Here is a 19203-nt window from a genome sequence, read left to right as displayed (position 1 = left end):
AGTCGCCTTTCACGCTGACCGGATGTCCTTTCAAGGATCTCAAACTTCGTATTGCTTTAATTAAAAACATGTAGGTTCATAACTTCAGGTCAACACTTTATTATGATTCAATGGCGTCCACACCCTCGAGTAAATCACAATTGTAATTCCATGCATCACTTCCTTTTCTTTTACTAGGCTGCCAACAATCCACTTAGTATAAACCAAGGAGAGCGTTTTAAAACCTATAGGTGTCCCTCAAACAGCGAGAACACCTCGACCTTCATGCAGGAACACTTCTTTAGAGAGTCGGAAAGAATAGACAAATGCAAAATCACATCTTGGCTTTCATTTGGACGCTGTTTCCCAAACAACACCTTTGCGATATATAATAGTTTCGTCTGCATAAAGGCTGTCCTGGACTACTCAATGTAAATATAGACATGCAGTATAATCCACGGATGGGTCTTTAATCCACAAAGACTCATGCAAAAGCTCCCCGTTACTGTGTTTCCCGGAGACGTGCTACTAGTTTATTGTAAATAAGTCCTTCAGCTGAAAAAGCATCCAAAAGATGACTAGTCGACTAAAGACAGCTTCATCAACTAAGACAGAGCCACGGAAGCAGTTGACTTATTGACTTAGAGGGGAGCAGTGCTACTCTGCAAATCTGTCATCTACAGTTTTTTAATGAGGTTTCAAATGCAATTTAGAGTTTCCCTCTTAAATGCTCGGTCGTTTCTGTAACACTGTAACGCAGTTGGGGCAAATGAAGGACTCGTGATAGAGTCAAAACAAAATTGCGATATAAAAAAAACGTCTTACATCGCTCTGGCGATAATAACAATTATATATAATGTGCAGCCTTAATTTTGATGCTATCTCTATGTGTGTGTGTGTGTGTGTGTCTTCCTATCTTCCTGTGGGATGAGCCACTGATTGAGGGAGAAACAATCAGCGAGAGTCTCATTACACGACTCCCCGCCATCAGACGTGCAAATAATCACAGCAGATAATTGATTTTAATCCTCAGAAAGAATCACATGTTCTCACACATGACTCACAACACAGGATCATCATCGTCTCCCTGTCACGCATTCTCTCGGGAGGATTTTCCTGCACAATATCGCACTGACAAAGCCGTGTCGCGTGTCACAAATATTGTCAGTGTAAGACCTTGACATGCAGTGTGATTTCTAGTTTGAAATACAGGTTTTTAGTTGGTTACAAGGAATTTGCTTTGGTCTATGATGAGGCATACATCAACACAGTAGTAGGAATGAAGTTCTTAAAAAGGAGAACATATAGAGCTAAAGAATATTTTAAAAAACACTTATATCAGAGTTCAAAGTGGAAGACCTGTGCCATTTTAACGAGGTATGATTGAACAGAAATGTGCAGAATATACTGAGGAACGTGCAAGGTTTGCAGTATTCTGTATGGAGGTTTTTCTTAAAAGGGACCCTTGTGCTTTTAGGGGTTTCCCTTTCCTGTAGTGTGTTATGTTTTAGTGCATGTAAATGGTCTGCAAAGGCAAAAATCCCAAAGTTCCTGAATTGAACCTGAAAATGAGCCATTCAAATATCTACTGTTCATTTTCTTTGTGGGGAAACTCCCTTATTCTTCTGCAGTATTGTTGCAGCCTGTTTCTATATGATAACATGCGAGTGTGTTTGCCTGATTCAGGTCTTTCTCTGAGTCAGTCAATGTTGTTATTTACCATCAGTGTGTTTAACTTCCTTCACTTCCTGCAATGCTGTGATTAAACATGTCACTTTGAATAACTGCGGTGTGCGGTTGATCTCTCATTTCCGACAGTGTTCAATATGCAGCAGTTAGCTAATGCATTTACAAACTGTAACCGAGGCGGGGAGACGTTTCAGGGATGTTTATAAAACTCTGGCAGTGTTTCAATAAACCTTTAAACCTGAGGGATGAGCTTTTTTGTTTGGCTGCAGGAGGGGAACCAGCCGTTAATTTGTTACGATGTTATATCCTGTTAAATTACACACTTTTATTCGTCTTTCAGGCCAATAAACTCCGAACCAAGACCCTGCACAACACACTCAACCCCGTCTGGAGCGAGACCTTGACCTACTACGGCATCACCGATGAGGATATGGTCCGGAAAACACTCAGGTACTCCCAACTTTACGTCTTTATGTGGCCTGAATGAAGAGATAAAGGACTGGAAGAATAATGGGGAAGGATATGAGAACACAAAGAAAGAAAAACTAGGAAGGAAGGAAGGAAGGAAGGAAGGAAGGAAGGAAGGAAGGAAGGAAGGAAGGAAGGAAGGAAGGAAAAATTAAAAGACAGGAATAGAAGAAAGGAAGTTTAACAAATAAAACAAGACAGTTAAGGAAGGAAAGATACAGGAAGGTTATGAAAGCAATTGAAGAAACGGAAGAAAGGAAGGAAATTGCAAGTGAAGTTTGTAGGAAAGAAATGAAAGGAACAAAAGGAAGGAAGGAAGGAAGGAAGGAAGGAAGGAAGGAAGGAAGGAAGGTATGTGACATGAGAAATGTGATGAAGAGGAAGGAAGGTAATGCAAGCAGTTGAAGAAATGAAGGAACATCCAAGTGAAGGAAGGAATAAAGGAAGGATAAATGGAAAGAGGAAAGGAAGGAATGAAGAAAGGAAGGAAGGTAAGGAAAGCAATTGAAGGGAAGCATGAAAGGAAATGAAGGGGAGGAAAGATTTACAGAGAGGAAGTAAGCAAGGGAAGGAAATGGTAATAAAGAAGGGGAGACAAGAGGAACTAAGGAAAGAAATTAAAGAAGACGAATAAGGGAAGGTAATGAAAGCAAAGGAAACGTGAGACAGGAAGGAAAGGAAGGAAGGGAAGGAAATCCTGTTTGTGTTGAATCTCAAACAGCAGTGATATTGGTTATCAGTATTTCTCTCCAACACCTGAGCAAAGTCTGGATCCGGAGCATCTGCTTCGATGATGAATATGAAGCTGTTATGCAATGGAAGTGTTACTTCACTGTTCTTGCCTCCTTTATTTTTACCAAAGTGTTATCACTGTAGTAAAGTAGGTTATACAATCATATGCGTAATCATTCCAGGAGCTCCAGAGCGGTAAATATCCCAGTGATAGGTGGGCCGCACGCAGAGAGGGATCTTTGGTTTTCTGTTTTCCCTCCATGCACCAAACTATTACCTATTGTTGGTGATGAGGGAGTGTTATTACTCCCACCGGGGGGTTAATGTTGTAACCGGTGGGTAAGCATATTTGGGTTTTGGACTGAAATAGAAACAAACTTAAAGACATAACCTTGGACTTCGAGAAACCAAGATGTGTCACTCTTCCTTGTCATCCTACAAACAGGTAATAGGATTTGTTGTACAATGAGAGAAACCATCAGTCAGGGTTGGTTCAGACCATAATATCCTGACAACTTTACGACTGATTGGCACGAGATTGAAGGCCCCTCCTGATACAGCACACCAATTGGCTCTTTGTTATTATGTTACTGTTATAAACTGGCAACACTCGTGGTTATTTTGTGTTGCAGAGCAGGAACGATGTGATTGTTTCACTCCTGCAAAAACATTGAATTTCCACATCTCCTCGGAGAGACGATCTGATTAACACTCGCCGGCACAAAAGCCCCAAAAATCTCTTCACTAACAGCACCTAGATTAACCATTTTTCCAGGAACAATACTGAGAGGGAAGCATCCACAAATTGAGATCTGAACTCCGCAGCACCTGTCCTTGCAGCAGATTATATAACTTCTGAGTGTGATTCTGTACAACATGCTAACACACACATAGCGTTGGCTGCACACGGCGGCGGCTCGTTAGAAGAAAAGCACTCGAAACAAACCGTATTCCACATGAGGGTGAATCATGTCATGTCAGGGCTGTGAGTGCTTATAGAGCTCGGCATCCAAGACCACATTCTGTGGAGAGCAGCGTGGTCTCACACCAATAATTGACGTTTAATATAATTGTGTAATGAAACAGTGGAGAGGAATATAGATCAGGAGTATAAGTGAAGCTCAGTGCACTGTATGTGCAGTCACACTGTGTAATATAACGGATGTTGTTCTATTGATCGAAGAGTCCACTGGCAGAAGGATGCACTGAAAAGATGGCAAGTGTTTACGGGTTCGGCGGATTGAGAATGAACACGTTACATAATATATAACAAGGCCGTTTCCTTCAATACATGACGGACAGAAACGTCTATACTGTATCAACGGAATCTGATCCACTGAGACGTTGAAGGTTTTCAAATGAATCAAATGGAAAAAGTATTATTCCTGTGATGAAACTACAAACTGGAAATTCATTTGCAATAAAAAGTGTCCATGCCAGTTTCTCAAAAGCCGAAGATGATCTCTTTAAATGTCTTGTTTTTTCAGTCCAATACCCCCAACATATTCATGCACAGCATTTTATGTAGTTTTATCAAAATCGGACGAGTGCTTCCTGTGTCATGCTGCAAACACACTGAATGCACAGAGCAGTTCAAGCAGCACTAATGAGTCAATAAGATCTGCAAAGCGACAGGAAGTCAAAGTCGTGATCTGGTTCAAAATGGTTCTGATATGAAGGGGATAAATTAAAAGGTTCCATCTTCTGAAACTTCTTCTTCCTCTCACTTTAGAATAGTTCAGTCTTTTGATCTGGAGATGGTCGAATGCATCCCAAAGCGTTATTATCCCATCATCCTCCGTCATGCTGATGGAGTCTGACAAAAGTCTTATGAACTCTCTCTGGAGAAACATCAGGGCGTTGCTTCAGTGCTAAAGAGTCCGCTTTATAGAGAAGGGAAGAGTTTTGCAGAGGATTGAATCCCTGCGATGGAGGATGATGAGGTGGAAACTGACTGGTTGGAAAACTGCTTCCCTGAGCTCAGCTTTGTTCTCTCCCCTCTTTTCTTCAGGATTTCCGTGTGTGATGAGGACAAATTCAGACACAACGAGTTCATCGGGGAAACGCGAATCCCCCTGAAGAAGTTGAAGCCCAACCAAATCAAAAACTTTAACAACTGCCTGGAGAAACAGCTGCCGGTGAGTCGCACAGACGCTACCCTGAATGTGATTTCCTGGTTATTAGCTGAACTGATACGAAGAAAATAAATGTTAAAGCTTGGTTTCTAAGATCATGCATGTCTAGCAATATAAAGACACATGTATCTTTGCATGCTGGTTATTGTTTGGAAGTTAAAAGGTTATAATTTACTAATTAATATCTATTATACATTAGAAATAAAACAGGAATAGAATAATAACAAAATATAATGCATAAATAAAAAAAGAAACAAATTAAAATAGACAAATATAAATAAAAACAAGCTGAAATATAAATAAATATAATTATAAAGACTTATTAAAATTGAATATATAAATAGTTAAATAAAAAATGAAAATGGAAATTAAAATACATTGAAATAAATAAAAAATAGAACAAGCAAAAAATAAATGGAAATGAATGGAAATATTAAATAAATAGAATTAAAAATAGATATCATATATAAATACAAAATAGAAATGAATAAAAAAGACTATACTAAATTCAGACGTCCATTTATCTTGTGTACTGCAACAGTTTGGTCTGAATGCTGTACACACTGGTAACTACAGGAGGGCACTCATCAAGCCATTTTATATAAATATAAAAAATCTTGAAAAATAAATAAATATATTATTATAATAAAAAGATCTGATGTCAAAGTAAAAATAATAAAAAATTAAATCAAATAAAAAAGTATTTATATAAACATAAGAACTAAAATAAATACCATTTAATACCAAATTAAAAATAAATAAATATCATTTAGTAAAAATCTAAAGTCTAAATAAAATAAATAAGACTTTGTTTTCAATCAGAAATTAAAGTAAAATGTTTAGTTAAATTCTTTTAATAAAACCAATGAGAATACAAAAATTAATAAAATATAAGTTAAAGCAAAAATCTAAATAAAATATAAATTATTATGTAAATTCTATCCCAAAAAACATGATTTTATTCGAAATAAAGAATTCAGAGTAATGTTTTTGATATAAAACATCACCTTTCTACACCTTTGTGGTATAGATGCTAGGTGATGACGTGGGAACAGCTATCAATTATGAACAATACACACGGTCAGAGCTGATATCTGACTGTATTTTTATAACCTGCACCACAAGCGGCACTTCCTGACACCAAGATTCTGGCTGAATCTATACGTTCCCTGTGACCAAATGTGCAAATGATTCAGGTAATTGAATGTGAGAGTGTACGGATCTACGTGCGTGCTCTCTATTTCTTTCATTGCATTTCCTTCCTCTAACATCACCATGGAGGGGCTTTTAATAGATCCAGTTTGACCCACACAACATGCAGAGGCTTTTCAGAGCAGCAGATGTTTGTGTCTCTGTTAGGTTGTTGACTATTTTGGTCGTATGTCTTACTCGGCCGGCCAATTTTCACACAGAAATCCTTCAAAGTGAAGCTGGTTTCAGAGAGCAGGAGCTCAGAGAAAGAAGCTTTCTGCTCCACTTCCTCTTCAAGTATAACAGATAAGGAGTTCAGTCTCAACACAAAATATTGTTTGCTGTGTCGGAGAGAAAAAAGCACCAAATGGTTTATCACAAAAATCCAGCGCTGTGTCTTTTGAGGTGGTTTCGGACCGAGCGTTTCACTGTCAGGCTCATAAATATCAGTCAGGCTGTCGACTGTGAAATGGACCTGTCAATGGGAAATATCATCTTGTAGAAATGCATAAAACGACATGCTTGTAAGTCTCCAAACATCTGTACTAAATGTCAACAATGTGCCTTAGTAATTAAGCTTCTCTGCTCGTCTCAACTCAGAGAGAGTCTAACCAGTATACCACGAAGACGTTGAATATACTATGATTGTATACTATTATTTTACAGCTGCTATGATTTGTTAATTGACACAAAACACTAACATGTTGTAACTATTTTCTGACGTTATGCAAACCAAAAGAAGACAGATGGTTGTTTCTATAATAATAAACAACTTATGGACAACAAATCATTCCCAGTAAGTTCTTTGATTTTAGGGAGGAAATATATTTGAAAATGAATAAAGGTAAAAAAAAAAGGTGATTATTTTGAGGTGACTTATCATTGCAGCGCCAGAAAAACAGATTTTAATCAAAATTAAAACATTTGAATAATGTTTTTAACAAACATCCTCTTCCTACATCTTTGTGCTATAGATTAGAGTCAAGTTGATGACATGGGATGACTATTATTAACAGACACGGTCAGAGCTGATATCCGACTGTATTTCTATAACCACTGTTTATTGAGCTTAAAAAAAGATGGATCTGGGCACCAACGATGTTCCACGTGCCGCCAAAAAGAATCGTAATAAAGAGGGCATCAGGCAGGACAGCAGGATAACGACATTTGGCACAGAAACGTGTGAACAGCAAAGGATCAGTTTTCCCACTTGGTACTGTAAAGGAAATTGGAATTAATGGTGGCTCCAGTACAAAGAAAGCGTCCCTTTATTCCAGGATATCACCTGACCTTGGTTTTCCTGGAAATGCATTGCTTTTTCCCTGGAAACTCTGCAGGGACTGAGTATTTCCTGGAAGCCGGTCACTTCCCTTTCTATATTATTGCTGCTGCTCTGTTGCCAGCAGAGAGGAACAGAGAGGGATCCGTGTTCTTCAGCTCTACGTTCATTCACAACCATCAGACAGTCACGTCCGAGGTGTCCGGTTATGCTGCGCTTTTAATTCAATTAAGGGGCATCCTCCAGCCAATCTTAATTGAGTTTCACCTCAGGCAACGGTGCAATTAGCTGGAGAACGCACAGCGGTGTGTTTGTTTGTGGAGGTGGGTTTAACGTTGGAGCAGATTGATGGGAAAAGGAAAAGGAGAGCAGCATGTTGTGTTTGTTTGTGATGTTGTATCACAATTCATTTAGTCTGTTAGTTGTGTTTACAGAGGTCATTCTCATGTGCTAGTTGTAGTTATGCCTGCACAAATTAATGAGCCGTTTATGTATTTCTTTATGGTATGAGCAGTTCATAACACTCAAATAAATATCAGTCAGGCGGTCAACTTGTGAGAGGTTAGGTTTTTCTTATAAGGCCAAACTCTTTCCACTTATTTGTCTTGTAACTTTGCCACGTCGTTTCACTTTTTCCGACGCACACCTACAGGTTTATCATTGTAAATATTGTTTAATGCCAGCTTATTTATCTACCTGATTAAAAGACAACCAAGATAAGAAGTTAAAGAAAAAAGGCAAGCCATGCTCCACTGATTATCAGTGTGTTTTAAATAGGAAATAAGACAGATATCTGTAAAGACGTCTGCACTTTGATTGACAGCGTTTGTACTTCCTCCCTCACTTCCTGTCTCTTGTGGTTCCCGTCAGCCTTTCGGTGCATCTTGTTAAGCGGAGACAACAGTCTTCCGAAATGAGAGCAGGAGACATGGATTGGAAATGGATCTGACAGTAAACTGAAACATGTTGGCTTGGCAGATGAAACGGATGCCGCGCCCACGAGTCCAGGGAGACGTCGTGTGAAAGTCGTCTGTGATCCGCGTAGAGAGAGTCCGCTCCCCGGAGATTTCTGATTAGCATCCCGCTGTGGACACTGCAGGACGGGTTGTGGTGAAATGTGTCCGACACACAGAGCCAGAAGTCTGCAGAGACTTTTCTGTTCGCCTGTTCATTTTATGACTTTAGAGGGAGAAATATTCTGCTCATTTCAGCTTCATATCAGTATTTAGCTTTAGTATGTGTCCGTGCTTTAATGTGTCAGGCTCATAAATATCAGTCAGGCTGTGAAATGGACGCGTCAAAAGGGAAATATAATCTTGTAGAAATGCATAAAACAACATGCTTAAAAGTATTAAAACATCTGTACTAAATGTCAACGATGTGCATTAATAATGCAGCTTCTCTGCTCGTCTCAACTCAGAGAGTCTAACCACAAAGAAGTTGAATATACTTTATTTTACAGCTGCAATGATTTGTTGATTGACACAAAACTAATAATCAATAACTTGAGTAATTTTTCAGGTTCATATTAGTATTTAGCTTTAGTATGTCTCCATGCTTTAATGTTCAGAAAGCTCTTGATTTTTCTCATCCTGCCTGTGCTGCAGCACCTCTTTTCACCCTCTGTCTGAAACCACAGCCCAGTCTGCTCTGATTGGTTAGCTGACACTGTTGGGATTGGTCAACCACTTCGAGATGTCCCGCCCCTTAGTCTTTTAATGTGTTGGAGGGCTAGCCAATAGAAGAGCGATGTCACTGTGTTCAGGAAGTAAACAAAGGAGTCAAATGGAGGCTTTTTAGGCAGGAGGGGGGGGGGGGTGTTGAAGAGAACCCAGGGATTTTAGCCTTTGCAGACCATTTACATGCACTAAAACCTATATAAACACACTACAGGAAAGACAAAACCATGTGTTGCTCTGTAGCTATGGAGTATAAAAACTGTGCATGACGTCACCTCTTTGTAAAGCGTAAGGACTGTGCAGAGCAGGAAGTGACTGCAGCTTATTAATGCCTTAGTCTCAATAAATGGACAGCATTTTGGCTTCCAGTTCTCATAAAACATCCATGAGTGTAACACTTTTTTTTCCAAAGTATTCCTATTTAAACACGTATGGAGTCGCATGGACGCAGATCATTATAAATCTGCAGACATGACTGCTTTATAGTACATTGATTTAATAGAACCAATGGGGAGGGCCAGCCTGAGTTATGCAAATCGACAGGAAGTTGTTTATGGATAAAGGATTCATTCGTGCCATCTCTAACTGTCAAGAAACAAAGTCCTTTACTGTCTCTAGGACTAAATGTCTGTTTTCTCCAGTGTGAAGTCATTTCCAATAATAAAAAAGAGAAAAGTTAAATGCATATCAATTTGAAAACGGCACAAACCAAATTGAAAGAGTCCCACTTCGCACATTTCTCCAGCTCTTGATAAGCTTGAAGTTGTTAAGCCCCCCGAGCGTTTCCCCCGCCGCTGATGGTCTGTTACTGTACGTGTGGTCGAAAAATAAATGCTGATGTACGGGAAAGCTGCACAATCAGCGGCTGCCGGAGAGTTTCTGGTAAATTACATTTCTAAGTCATTGGTCCAAAGAAGTAGAAAAAATGTAAAAGCTTTAATTGCTCTTTAGAGGAGTGGGCTGCTCCTCTGTAAGAAGTCACACACTGGGGTATATATATATGTTGCTCTGCGGGGAGCTTCAAGTGTCCCGTGAAGCAGAGAAAATATGTGAAAAAGTAAAAGCGCTAAGGAAACGGTAGAACTGAATCATTCAACCGACCAATCAGTTCACTAGCTGACGGGTGTTTCTTCTTAAAATAACATGCTGTACAATCCAATTAAGTGATGAAGATGAGGAGGAAAGGTTTGCATTTATACTGGGGGGGACGTGGCTTGCTTGTGTCAGATGTTCAGACGCTTTCCTCGTCTCTGAAGATCATGGCAGATTAATTTTTGATGAGGCTATTTAGTCACCTTCCACCACAGCGTCATCAATCAGCCAATCAGAGTTTGGCTGCTTTTCAGGACTAGAGCTGCACAATTGATCATATTTTATTGATCAGAAATATGGACTAATATAAAATAGTAGTAATTACAATATGTATATTTACGCTGGTCCTTCCTTCCTGCAGCGGTCAGACAACCATCATGGTCCCTGGTAGACCCCCGCACATATAACAACCCAGACTATAACACCCCTTGTCGTGCAATACCAATTGTGTGCTGGCTGCTATACCCCTTACAGGTTGTGTATTTTGTAAATTGTGTCATTCTTTTTTTTTTTTGTCCTTTTTTCTATTTTTTATCGTTAATATGTATTTTTTTAGTGCATGCTTTTTTTAAGCTGTCTTTGGCTCTGTTGTTGCTGTAGCAAACGTACATTTCCCCTCTGGGGGACGAATAAAGGTATTCTGGTTCTGATATCTGGAAATGGCAAATTATTTCTAAATACCTGAATGAAGTTTTGTGGTGCTGCAGAGAATCCCCACTAAATAAGACGTCCTTAATAAAATCAAACTATGATCATTTCAATAGTAATTCTCAATGGCACGTAGTTCGCATTTGAAAAATGATCCTAAAACTATCAAAATAACCGCAATTATTCAAATCTAAATATTTCCTATAGCCCAATTCAGGACACACAAATGTCAAGAAAGCTGCTGGATATGTTTCTTAAATCGACAGAGAGCTTTCTTACACGACAAACAAACACTACCAGGTAATGATGTTGCTGTCTGCATGGATTATATCAGGATGGAAATTAAAGCTTTGGTTTGATCCAATGACGCCGATGCCAGAAATTAGGAAACATCAGATGCTTGCAAATGAATCTAGGCATGAGAGGAATCACTGGCTGACGCCACCGTGTAGCATTTATACTTCAATGTGCTAGACTCTGTATCACCGGGTATCATTTCTAAAAATCATCTTTGTTTTTCACAGGTCAACAAGACGGAAGACAAGTCCCTGGAGGAGCGAGGACGCATCATGATCTCTCTGAAGTACAACACCCAGAAGTCGTGTCTGGTGGTGGGGATCATCCGCTGCGCTCACCTCGCCGCCATGGACGCCAACGGCTTCTCCGACCCCTACGTCAAAACGTCAGTATGCTAACACCTGCAAATTCCCCAGAAACAGAAACTGGAACCCTGACATCTTAGTTATCAAGAGCGTAGGTAGTGCTCTACAATTACACCTTTAATCTTTACAACTTGTATGTTGTTTGTAGTTGTCTTTGCATCATAGAAGTCCAAAAGCAACAGTCTGATCACTGTGAACACAGCGCTAGCAAAGCAACTCCAGGCTTATCCACTCACACTCTCATCTGGTCTCTAGATTTCTGTAATGTTAAACATGATTAAAGAGAGCTATTACAGAAATGACTAGACAGTTTTCAGGCAATGTTTAGCTAGCTTAACATGCCTGGGCGGTGGCGGCGAAGTCCGAGTGTAAGTTTCCCTCTGTGGGACCATTAAGGGTTCCTTCGTCTTCTTCTTCCTTCTGTCCCAAGATTGCCTCATCTACACTGAGAAAAGCTGTGTTTCTCCTGTAACTGTACACCTGCCACACAAATTATCCATTGCAGTGTTCAACCTAATGTACATTAACTGCAGCCACCGCCAGCCCAAGAATGAGTCTGGGGCATGGAAGCATAATAAGGACTGGACGCAGCGTTGGAGGCGGGACCTCGTTCATTCCTATGAGAGCTGCTCATTGCCGCATGAAGACGAAATGGCCTGAGATTCGAGAGCAAAACGTCACAAATTACCCATAATGCCTGGCTTTTGAGAGCGTAGAGCATGTCTAGTTGAGTTTCCCCTTAAGCCCCGCCCCCGAAAATACATCTGGATTCAGCTTTTAGTGCATTTTACAACTTTAAAGGCCCTAATGTTTTTAGTAAGGGCTATAAAAGGGTTTTACAGACGTCTCTTTCCTGATGTTAGTCAATGGGAAAAAGTCTTTCTGGGCCGTCACGGACTGATACGGAAGTTGTAGTACCCGGAGTTTAGCCAATACGGGAGCACTTCCTCGGGTCTTGGTCTGGGGTTAGTGTAGAAGTCAGTAACAGCCATACAGTCTATAGCAGTAATAACAGGGCGCTGTCGGTGTCACGTTAGAAACGGGCTCCGTAATGCACAACATGCTAACGACAGAGGAAATCTGTGCAACAATAGTCTGTTTCTTCTCTACCATGCATTTCTAAACCCTACTATACCATAAGATCTCACTATAGGTAGGGGCTGATCTTGTTTTTGCTTGAGTTCTAACCAAGTGTCCTCGCTCAGCTTGGTTACTCCCATAATAAAAAGGGAGGTATATTGCTCTACAGTATCCGAAACCAAGATCATGGATCATTCACTCAAGTGTTGGTCAAAGACAGAATGGTATTTCAAAGAATCTGCACACACACACTTTTTTTAAAAGACGATTTCTCCAGACATTTCTCATGTCAAGAGGGACACAATCTGACCTTTTGTTTGCACACGGCTCCAGAGTCAAGAGGTCACAAATACCATTAAGAACCGCCCTGCAGGCTTCATAAATATTGATAGAATATGTCATGTTTTTAGCTGTCAAAGTGTCAAAGCACTCGTCACCATGATATGCTATAACATATGAATCAATCATCTATAGAACGAGGGTTTGCACGTTTAGAGAGATGAATTTAAAGCACACATGATATAGAAACATGGGCTGACCTGTGGATTGATGTCCGTTCTTCTCAACGATATTTCTCCACAAAACACCGGATGCTTGTCATTAAAATGCTATTTTTAGTGTTGGTACAATGTGCTGCATAAGTGCTGTAATGGAATAGCTGGCAATGCTGATGTTTTAGCAGAACAGAGAGGGACTACATGTGATTATCAGCTGAATGAAAGACACACAGCACAAGAGGCCATCTGCAGGGCTGCAATTTTGAAGAAGAGACCTATTTATCACACCTGAACATTTCCCAAGTCTTTCATCTGGCTGAGCAATGAAAGTGCATTTAATTTCCGACTCTGCTGTGCACACCTCGGGAACAAAAGGCGCGCTTCGTATCGCAGAAGAGAGGAGGCTGGCAACAATTTTCCAACAGTTTTGAGGTTGAGAAAATCTCCCTGAAGCTTGAAGGACACACAGGCGGATAATAGATTTACTGACGGGCTCGTGTGAGAGGAAACAAAGGAAATGTACAGTGACAGAGCGACAGGGCTGCAGGATTTCACAAGATGCATCAAGTCACAGCTGTCACCTGAACAGTAAATTGTGTGTTGTGCAGATCAGGGCTGAAAGAGTATCCAAGATAAGAATGAAAATGAACATTTCGACTGCTCCTCCGAATCCTTGCTTGGTACCACATCTTAAAAATTGCAACATCAGTCCTAAATAATTGTCGTCTTTTTCCAAATCATGCAGCGCTAATGTAGATAATATTCTTTAAATGCATGTGCAGAATGGATGCAGACACAGGTAGTACATGAAAAGTGAATAAATCCTATAGCTCTTCAGTAAATGGGCATTAAATTATGCACAGCGGTTAAAAAATAATGGCACAAGAGCAACAGGTTGAAAATACATTTAAATCATGGTGCAATAGCGTTGTTTGCACACCAACGTTTGCTTTCTCAATGGTTCTTTACTCAATGAGAGTCAAAACAAGCTCAAAAAGGTCAAAATGCATTGCTTTCAACAACAGCAAAACGCACGACAGTGATATTGCATCAACTCAGAGGTGGAAACGACATTTAAATCCAGTGTTTGTAAACTAATGTTGACTATTAGCTTATCTTTCCTTTGGCTCTTCAGTCAATGTACATAAAATCAAGCTAAAAAAAGGTATAAATACATTGCAAAGTGAAGAAATAGGGCATAATGAGCATCACTGCATCAATTCAGAGGTTGAAATAGCGTTTGAAATGTTTTGCAAAGACGTTGTTAGCATGCTAACTTTCACCGATAGCGTGTCCTCCTCAATTGCTCTACAGTTAATGTGCATTAAATCAAGCCCAAGGTGAAAATGCGTTGCAGAATCGCTGAAATAAAGTATACTAAAGACACAACAGCATTGTTGCACCAATTCAGACCATTTTGTGATGCAATAGCATTGTTTGCACGCTAAAGTTCACTATTAGCTTGTCTCCCCCGGGGGTCAGTGGTCCTATTACATGACAACAATTATGTTTCCTGCAATATTCTCCTCATCCCAGCCCCCTCTCCCCCTGGGGTACGTTTGTGAGTATAACTCACTTACCACCCCCCTTTACATCTTGGTTGTACCTTCAGGGAAATTGAAGTGTGTGTGGGTCCAGTGAACAGGAGAGAGAGAGAAAGAGATGTGACGACAAGCGTAATTGCTTACTGGAATGAAACGCACCGCTATCAGAACGAGCATTATCGCCCAAAACTGTTGTTTGCCAAATGGACAGAGGTAATACACACCAGGCAGGGTTTCATAGAACCTGCCTTTTGCATCATTTATGAAGGCAGAAAACAGGAGCAAAGGTCCACACACACATTTATAAAACACACTCGCCTGCACCGAGACTAAGAGCAGCGCTAACGATCTGTTTTCCCCGCTGAAATAACGCAAAGGGAACCGATAAGTCCACAATGTTCTTTTGGGAACAACAGCAAAACTCAAAGTAAAGTCAACTCTGACTCACACTGCACATTTCACGGCTCAGCTCGCTGATTATTACATCCTTGCCCTGCCACATGTGCTGCCTTCAGAAATTACCTTTAGATTTAGGGCTGCAAGATTTGGAAAACAAAACTAATGACTGTTATTTTTGTCTGATTTTGTACAGATGGACTACTGTTCGTAGGTCAGGACCAATTTTGATATTGACATTTAAATACAATTGTGATTCATTTTGCAGCCCCACTCAAATCTGCCCTTGATTAAAAAGACATTATTTCTAACTAATTAAATGATTAGTTTATGTGATTAACATCTGTGAAACTGCACTTTTCTCTGCAAAGAATCAGGTCAAAAGCTCCACTTTAAATCACGTTAACCACAGATGTGCTCAGAAGTTTCTTGGAAATGAGTAAAAGCATGAATCAGCTGCACAAAGACCAAAACAGCCAACTAAGACTAATTGACTTAGAGGCAGCAGCACTAACAATGTTCAGATTTAATTTAAACCACTTGTTCCATCTAGATTAGATTAGACATTTCAGTTTAACACAACCCAACATAAGATGAGATAAGGAGCAGAATCAAAGTGCACCATAATAAAACAAACTAGCGTTGAATTCTTTGAGCAAAGACCTAAAAAAACTGCCTTCAGCTGCTCCTTGGAAAGCCCCATTTTCTAAAGTGGTGTGTGTTGTGTGTGTGTGTTTGTGTTTGTGTGTGTTGCATGGTGTGCTCTGAGCCTTTAAACACCACCAATAACACCACAACTCCCTGATCATACATTGTTAATGAACAACAACAACAACAACAACAATAATGATGATGATGACAATAATAATTGACTTCTGAAGGAACTGTTTTTTGTTTGATTTTTGGTTATTTTGTATAAATTAACTGTTCTTTTATTTATGCCCTTTCATGTGTGTGTATATATTTATGTGTATATATATATATATATATATATATATACATACATGTATTAGTTGGGTGTAAAGGAGTATATGTATATACATATTCTATATATTGTATATTTTTACTTTTTTATATATACCTCGGGACTGTAGGAAACAGCATTTCAAACTGTCTGTACACACTAACGGAAAGATTGACAATAAAGCTGACTGACTTTGTTAACTGAAGTTTAATTTCATGCACATATCTGCTCTGTTAATTGGATCCACGCTGACATTTAATGGATGTTTTTCTGGACCATGCATTACCTTTCTACCAAGTTTAAAGAAAATCCCAACTGCAGTTTCTGTGTAATCCTGCAGACAAACCAAGCTGAAGCATAACCTCCTTCACAGAGTCAATAAAAGCTTTCATAAGTATGGCAGAGAGTAGGTAATAGGTAGACTGCACCACTTTTACCCTGGTGCAGCTGAGTGTAGAATCAGTCCATTTGATACTAAAGGAACACAAGACCGGTCTGAAAAAGAAAAACTATTAAATTGTAGACTCGTAAATCCTCATGTTGACGTGACTTGACATCAGTGTGTTAAAATACATGAGTGGTGTGCAGCAGCGGGAGCAGTGGGAGCAGTGGGAGCAGTAGGAGCCGTGGAGATGTGTTGTTGTTATGAGGCGATACGTCTTCTCCTCCATAATCTAATCAAACACACACTAAAATGAAATCTTGCTGTTAAACTATCCCCGTATTGGACATCCATCTAAAGAGGGGACTTGTTTAACAACTGGAGAATAATGTCTTTAATAAAAAGCTCCTGTGGAGTCCATTACAGTCAGATAATGTGTAGTGTAATGCAGCTGTGGGGAGGGATGCAGTACAGCAGCTCCCTCTGCAGGAAACACTACTGTCAGAATGAAGCTTTGACATTCATATATGAGGATTTACATAGGTCTTTATTAGGATCCCATTAGCATTGGCTATACTTTGTAGGGTCCACACACACCTGCAGTGAAACGCTCATTAAAACACTTTAAGAATTTCAAAGGTTTTCTAATTTCATCATGTGGTTCTCCTTTTTTTAATTTGGCTTTTAATTGAATAGTATTTATTGTTTTTATCTTATATTTTTTTATTTGGGTTTTAATTTAATTTATTCTTATTTTATTCGTTTCATTTTTAGGCTTTTAATTTATTCTTATTTTTTATTGGGTTTTAATTTAATTTATTCATCATTTATTATTCTATGCTTGTTTTTTTAAATGTAGGTTTTGATTTATTTTATTATAATTTTATTCTTGGTTTTTTTCATTTACCTTTTACTTTAATTTATTCTCATTTATTATTATTTTAATTTGGCTTTTTATTTAATTTAATTGATTATATTACTTTATTCTTGTTATTTTTGGCTTTTAATTGGGTTATAACTTATTTGTATGTCAAGACACTTTCTGAACAACATGGATATGTGTTTCTCTTTAAGTAACATGAATTTTCTTTCCATTGCATATCATGCTCGATTATTTTGTAGAGCATACTGGAGGTTTCAAACGATAGGCTAGAATGTGCAAGGATTGTAAAGTATTTCTCCCTGAATACCAACCACAGCAATACGCCGCAGTAAAAGCTTTCAGGTTGTAAGTCTTCTTTCCCTTTTTCCTCGTCTGTCCTGCAGGTACCTGAAGCCTGACGAGAACAAAAAGTCAAAGCACAAGACGGCTGTGAAGAAGAAGACGCTCAATCCAGAGTTCAACGAGGTATAATCCGCCGTAAACGTGCTGAAAGCTTGCAGCGTCTTTCCTGTATTTGTTCTTCTGAGTGTTTATCCGATGCGTTTATGTGCCGAGCAACTTCCATAACCTTGGGGACTTACAAAAGCCATTGTGAGAGGACTCAAAAGAGGCACACTTCCCTAAAAGCAGGAGCAGAACTGAAGCCCTCTCTGAATGTAGACAGAATGTGTTTGAGTCAGATAAGGACGTGGCTCCGGCGTCTCTGGCAGGTTTTTTAACTGAACATGTTTGTTTGATATTGGGATTTTGATGCAACCGCCTTGAAAACGTCTTTTTAAATGTAACTGGGATTAGGATTTTTAGATTTTTTTTAAAGCCCCTCTCAGTCAGTGGCACAGGTGCAGCCGCTCTCAGAGACACATGCTGTATACGGGCGGACGGCCAGCAGCCTGACATTTCCTCTGACATTAAACCTCCGTCACCTCTCGGCCTCTCGGTCAGAGACCAGGCTCGGGGTTCTCCTCCGGATTGAGCCATTGATCTCCATTGAGCTGGAGGGGCGACCCTGATTGAACTGCAGATTGAAATGCAGAATAAATGCTCTCGCTCAACACGGGGCAGATTCAGTCCTGAAGAATGCTCGTTTCATTTCGTAAACGGAGGACTTTATTGATTTTGCTGCCATGCTGTATGTATTTCTGTCCTCCAATGTAGACACTTGGGCTACGTACAAAATCTTTCACTACTCCCTACTCAGAATTTCTCCCTATGCTTTTTGAGTAAATCTAACATTTCTAGTAGGTGTGAATCCTTCCCCGTCTTAAATTTAGATTTTTGGAGTCACTTTTTTGCTCCAAAAATCACTTCACAACTTAAAACAAAGATCCCGGCCCTCTATCTCCCCCTTTCAACACTGTCAATTAAATAAAAAGGTGCTGGTAGCCCCAGAAAACCTTTACATTGAGGCTCTAAGAAGATATAAATATGGATATGGCATGTCTTCCTTTACCCCTGTTAGTAAGCGTAAGCAGTGAGTGATTTTTGACACAGCCTTGCAGTATATTGAATGGTCTATGCATGCGTCCTGGACTAACACACACTCAGTAATAACTGCACTGACATCAACCTTTCAAAAACAATCCAACTCAAAGAGGCACTCAGGATTTTGTGAATTAGTCTCACCTTAAATGTCAAAAGCATTCAGGACTGTAACAACAGTTATGCAGACCTTTAAAGCGTCATACTTTCTGTCTGAAGGAACTTCTATTATGTTCTGCTTTTTCTTCAGGAGTTCTGTTACGACATTAAATATGCAGACCTCACCAAGAAGACGTTGGAGGTGACGGTGTGGGACTACGACATCGGGAAGTCCAACGATTTCATAGGTGAGCATCAGAGATAAACCACCTCGACAGATATTCCCCAGCTGAGTCTGCCATCTGCCCCGCCAGCACTGATGCAT

General features: G+C 39.6%; 1 protein-coding gene and 1 long non-coding RNA gene across 2 annotated transcripts in view; one reads left to right on the top strand and one right to left on the bottom strand.

The window, feature by feature from the left end:
• LOC134871829 (uncharacterized) overlaps nt 1-19203 on the bottom strand; it is a 144598-nt gene that overhangs the window by 101670 nt on the left and 23725 nt on the right. The gene's annotated exons all lie outside the window — the stretch shown is intronic.
• Nucleotides 1-19203, top strand: part of doc2b (double C2-like domains, beta) — a 111993-nt gene that overhangs the window by 90060 nt on the left and 2730 nt on the right. Inside the window, exons 5-9 of the mRNA XM_063894755.1 lie at nt 2009-2118; nt 4880-5006; nt 11417-11574; nt 17684-17765; nt 19030-19126. Of these exons, the coding sequence (XP_063750825.1) occupies nt 2009-2118; nt 4880-5006; nt 11417-11574; nt 17684-17765; nt 19030-19126 (574 nt within the window). The remainder of the gene's footprint in view (nt 1-2008; nt 2119-4879; nt 5007-11416; nt 11575-17683; nt 17766-19029; nt 19127-19203) is intronic.

The sequence above is a fragment of the Eleginops maclovinus genome, chromosome 11 (assembly GCF_036324505.1).
Source record: "Eleginops maclovinus isolate JMC-PN-2008 ecotype Puerto Natales chromosome 11, JC_Emac_rtc_rv5, whole genome shotgun sequence".
NCBI lineage: Eukaryota > Metazoa > Chordata > Actinopteri > Perciformes > Eleginopidae > Eleginops > Eleginops maclovinus.
The sequence above is the reverse complement of the archived record's forward strand: the minus strand, read 5'-3'. Positions and strand labels throughout refer to the sequence as shown.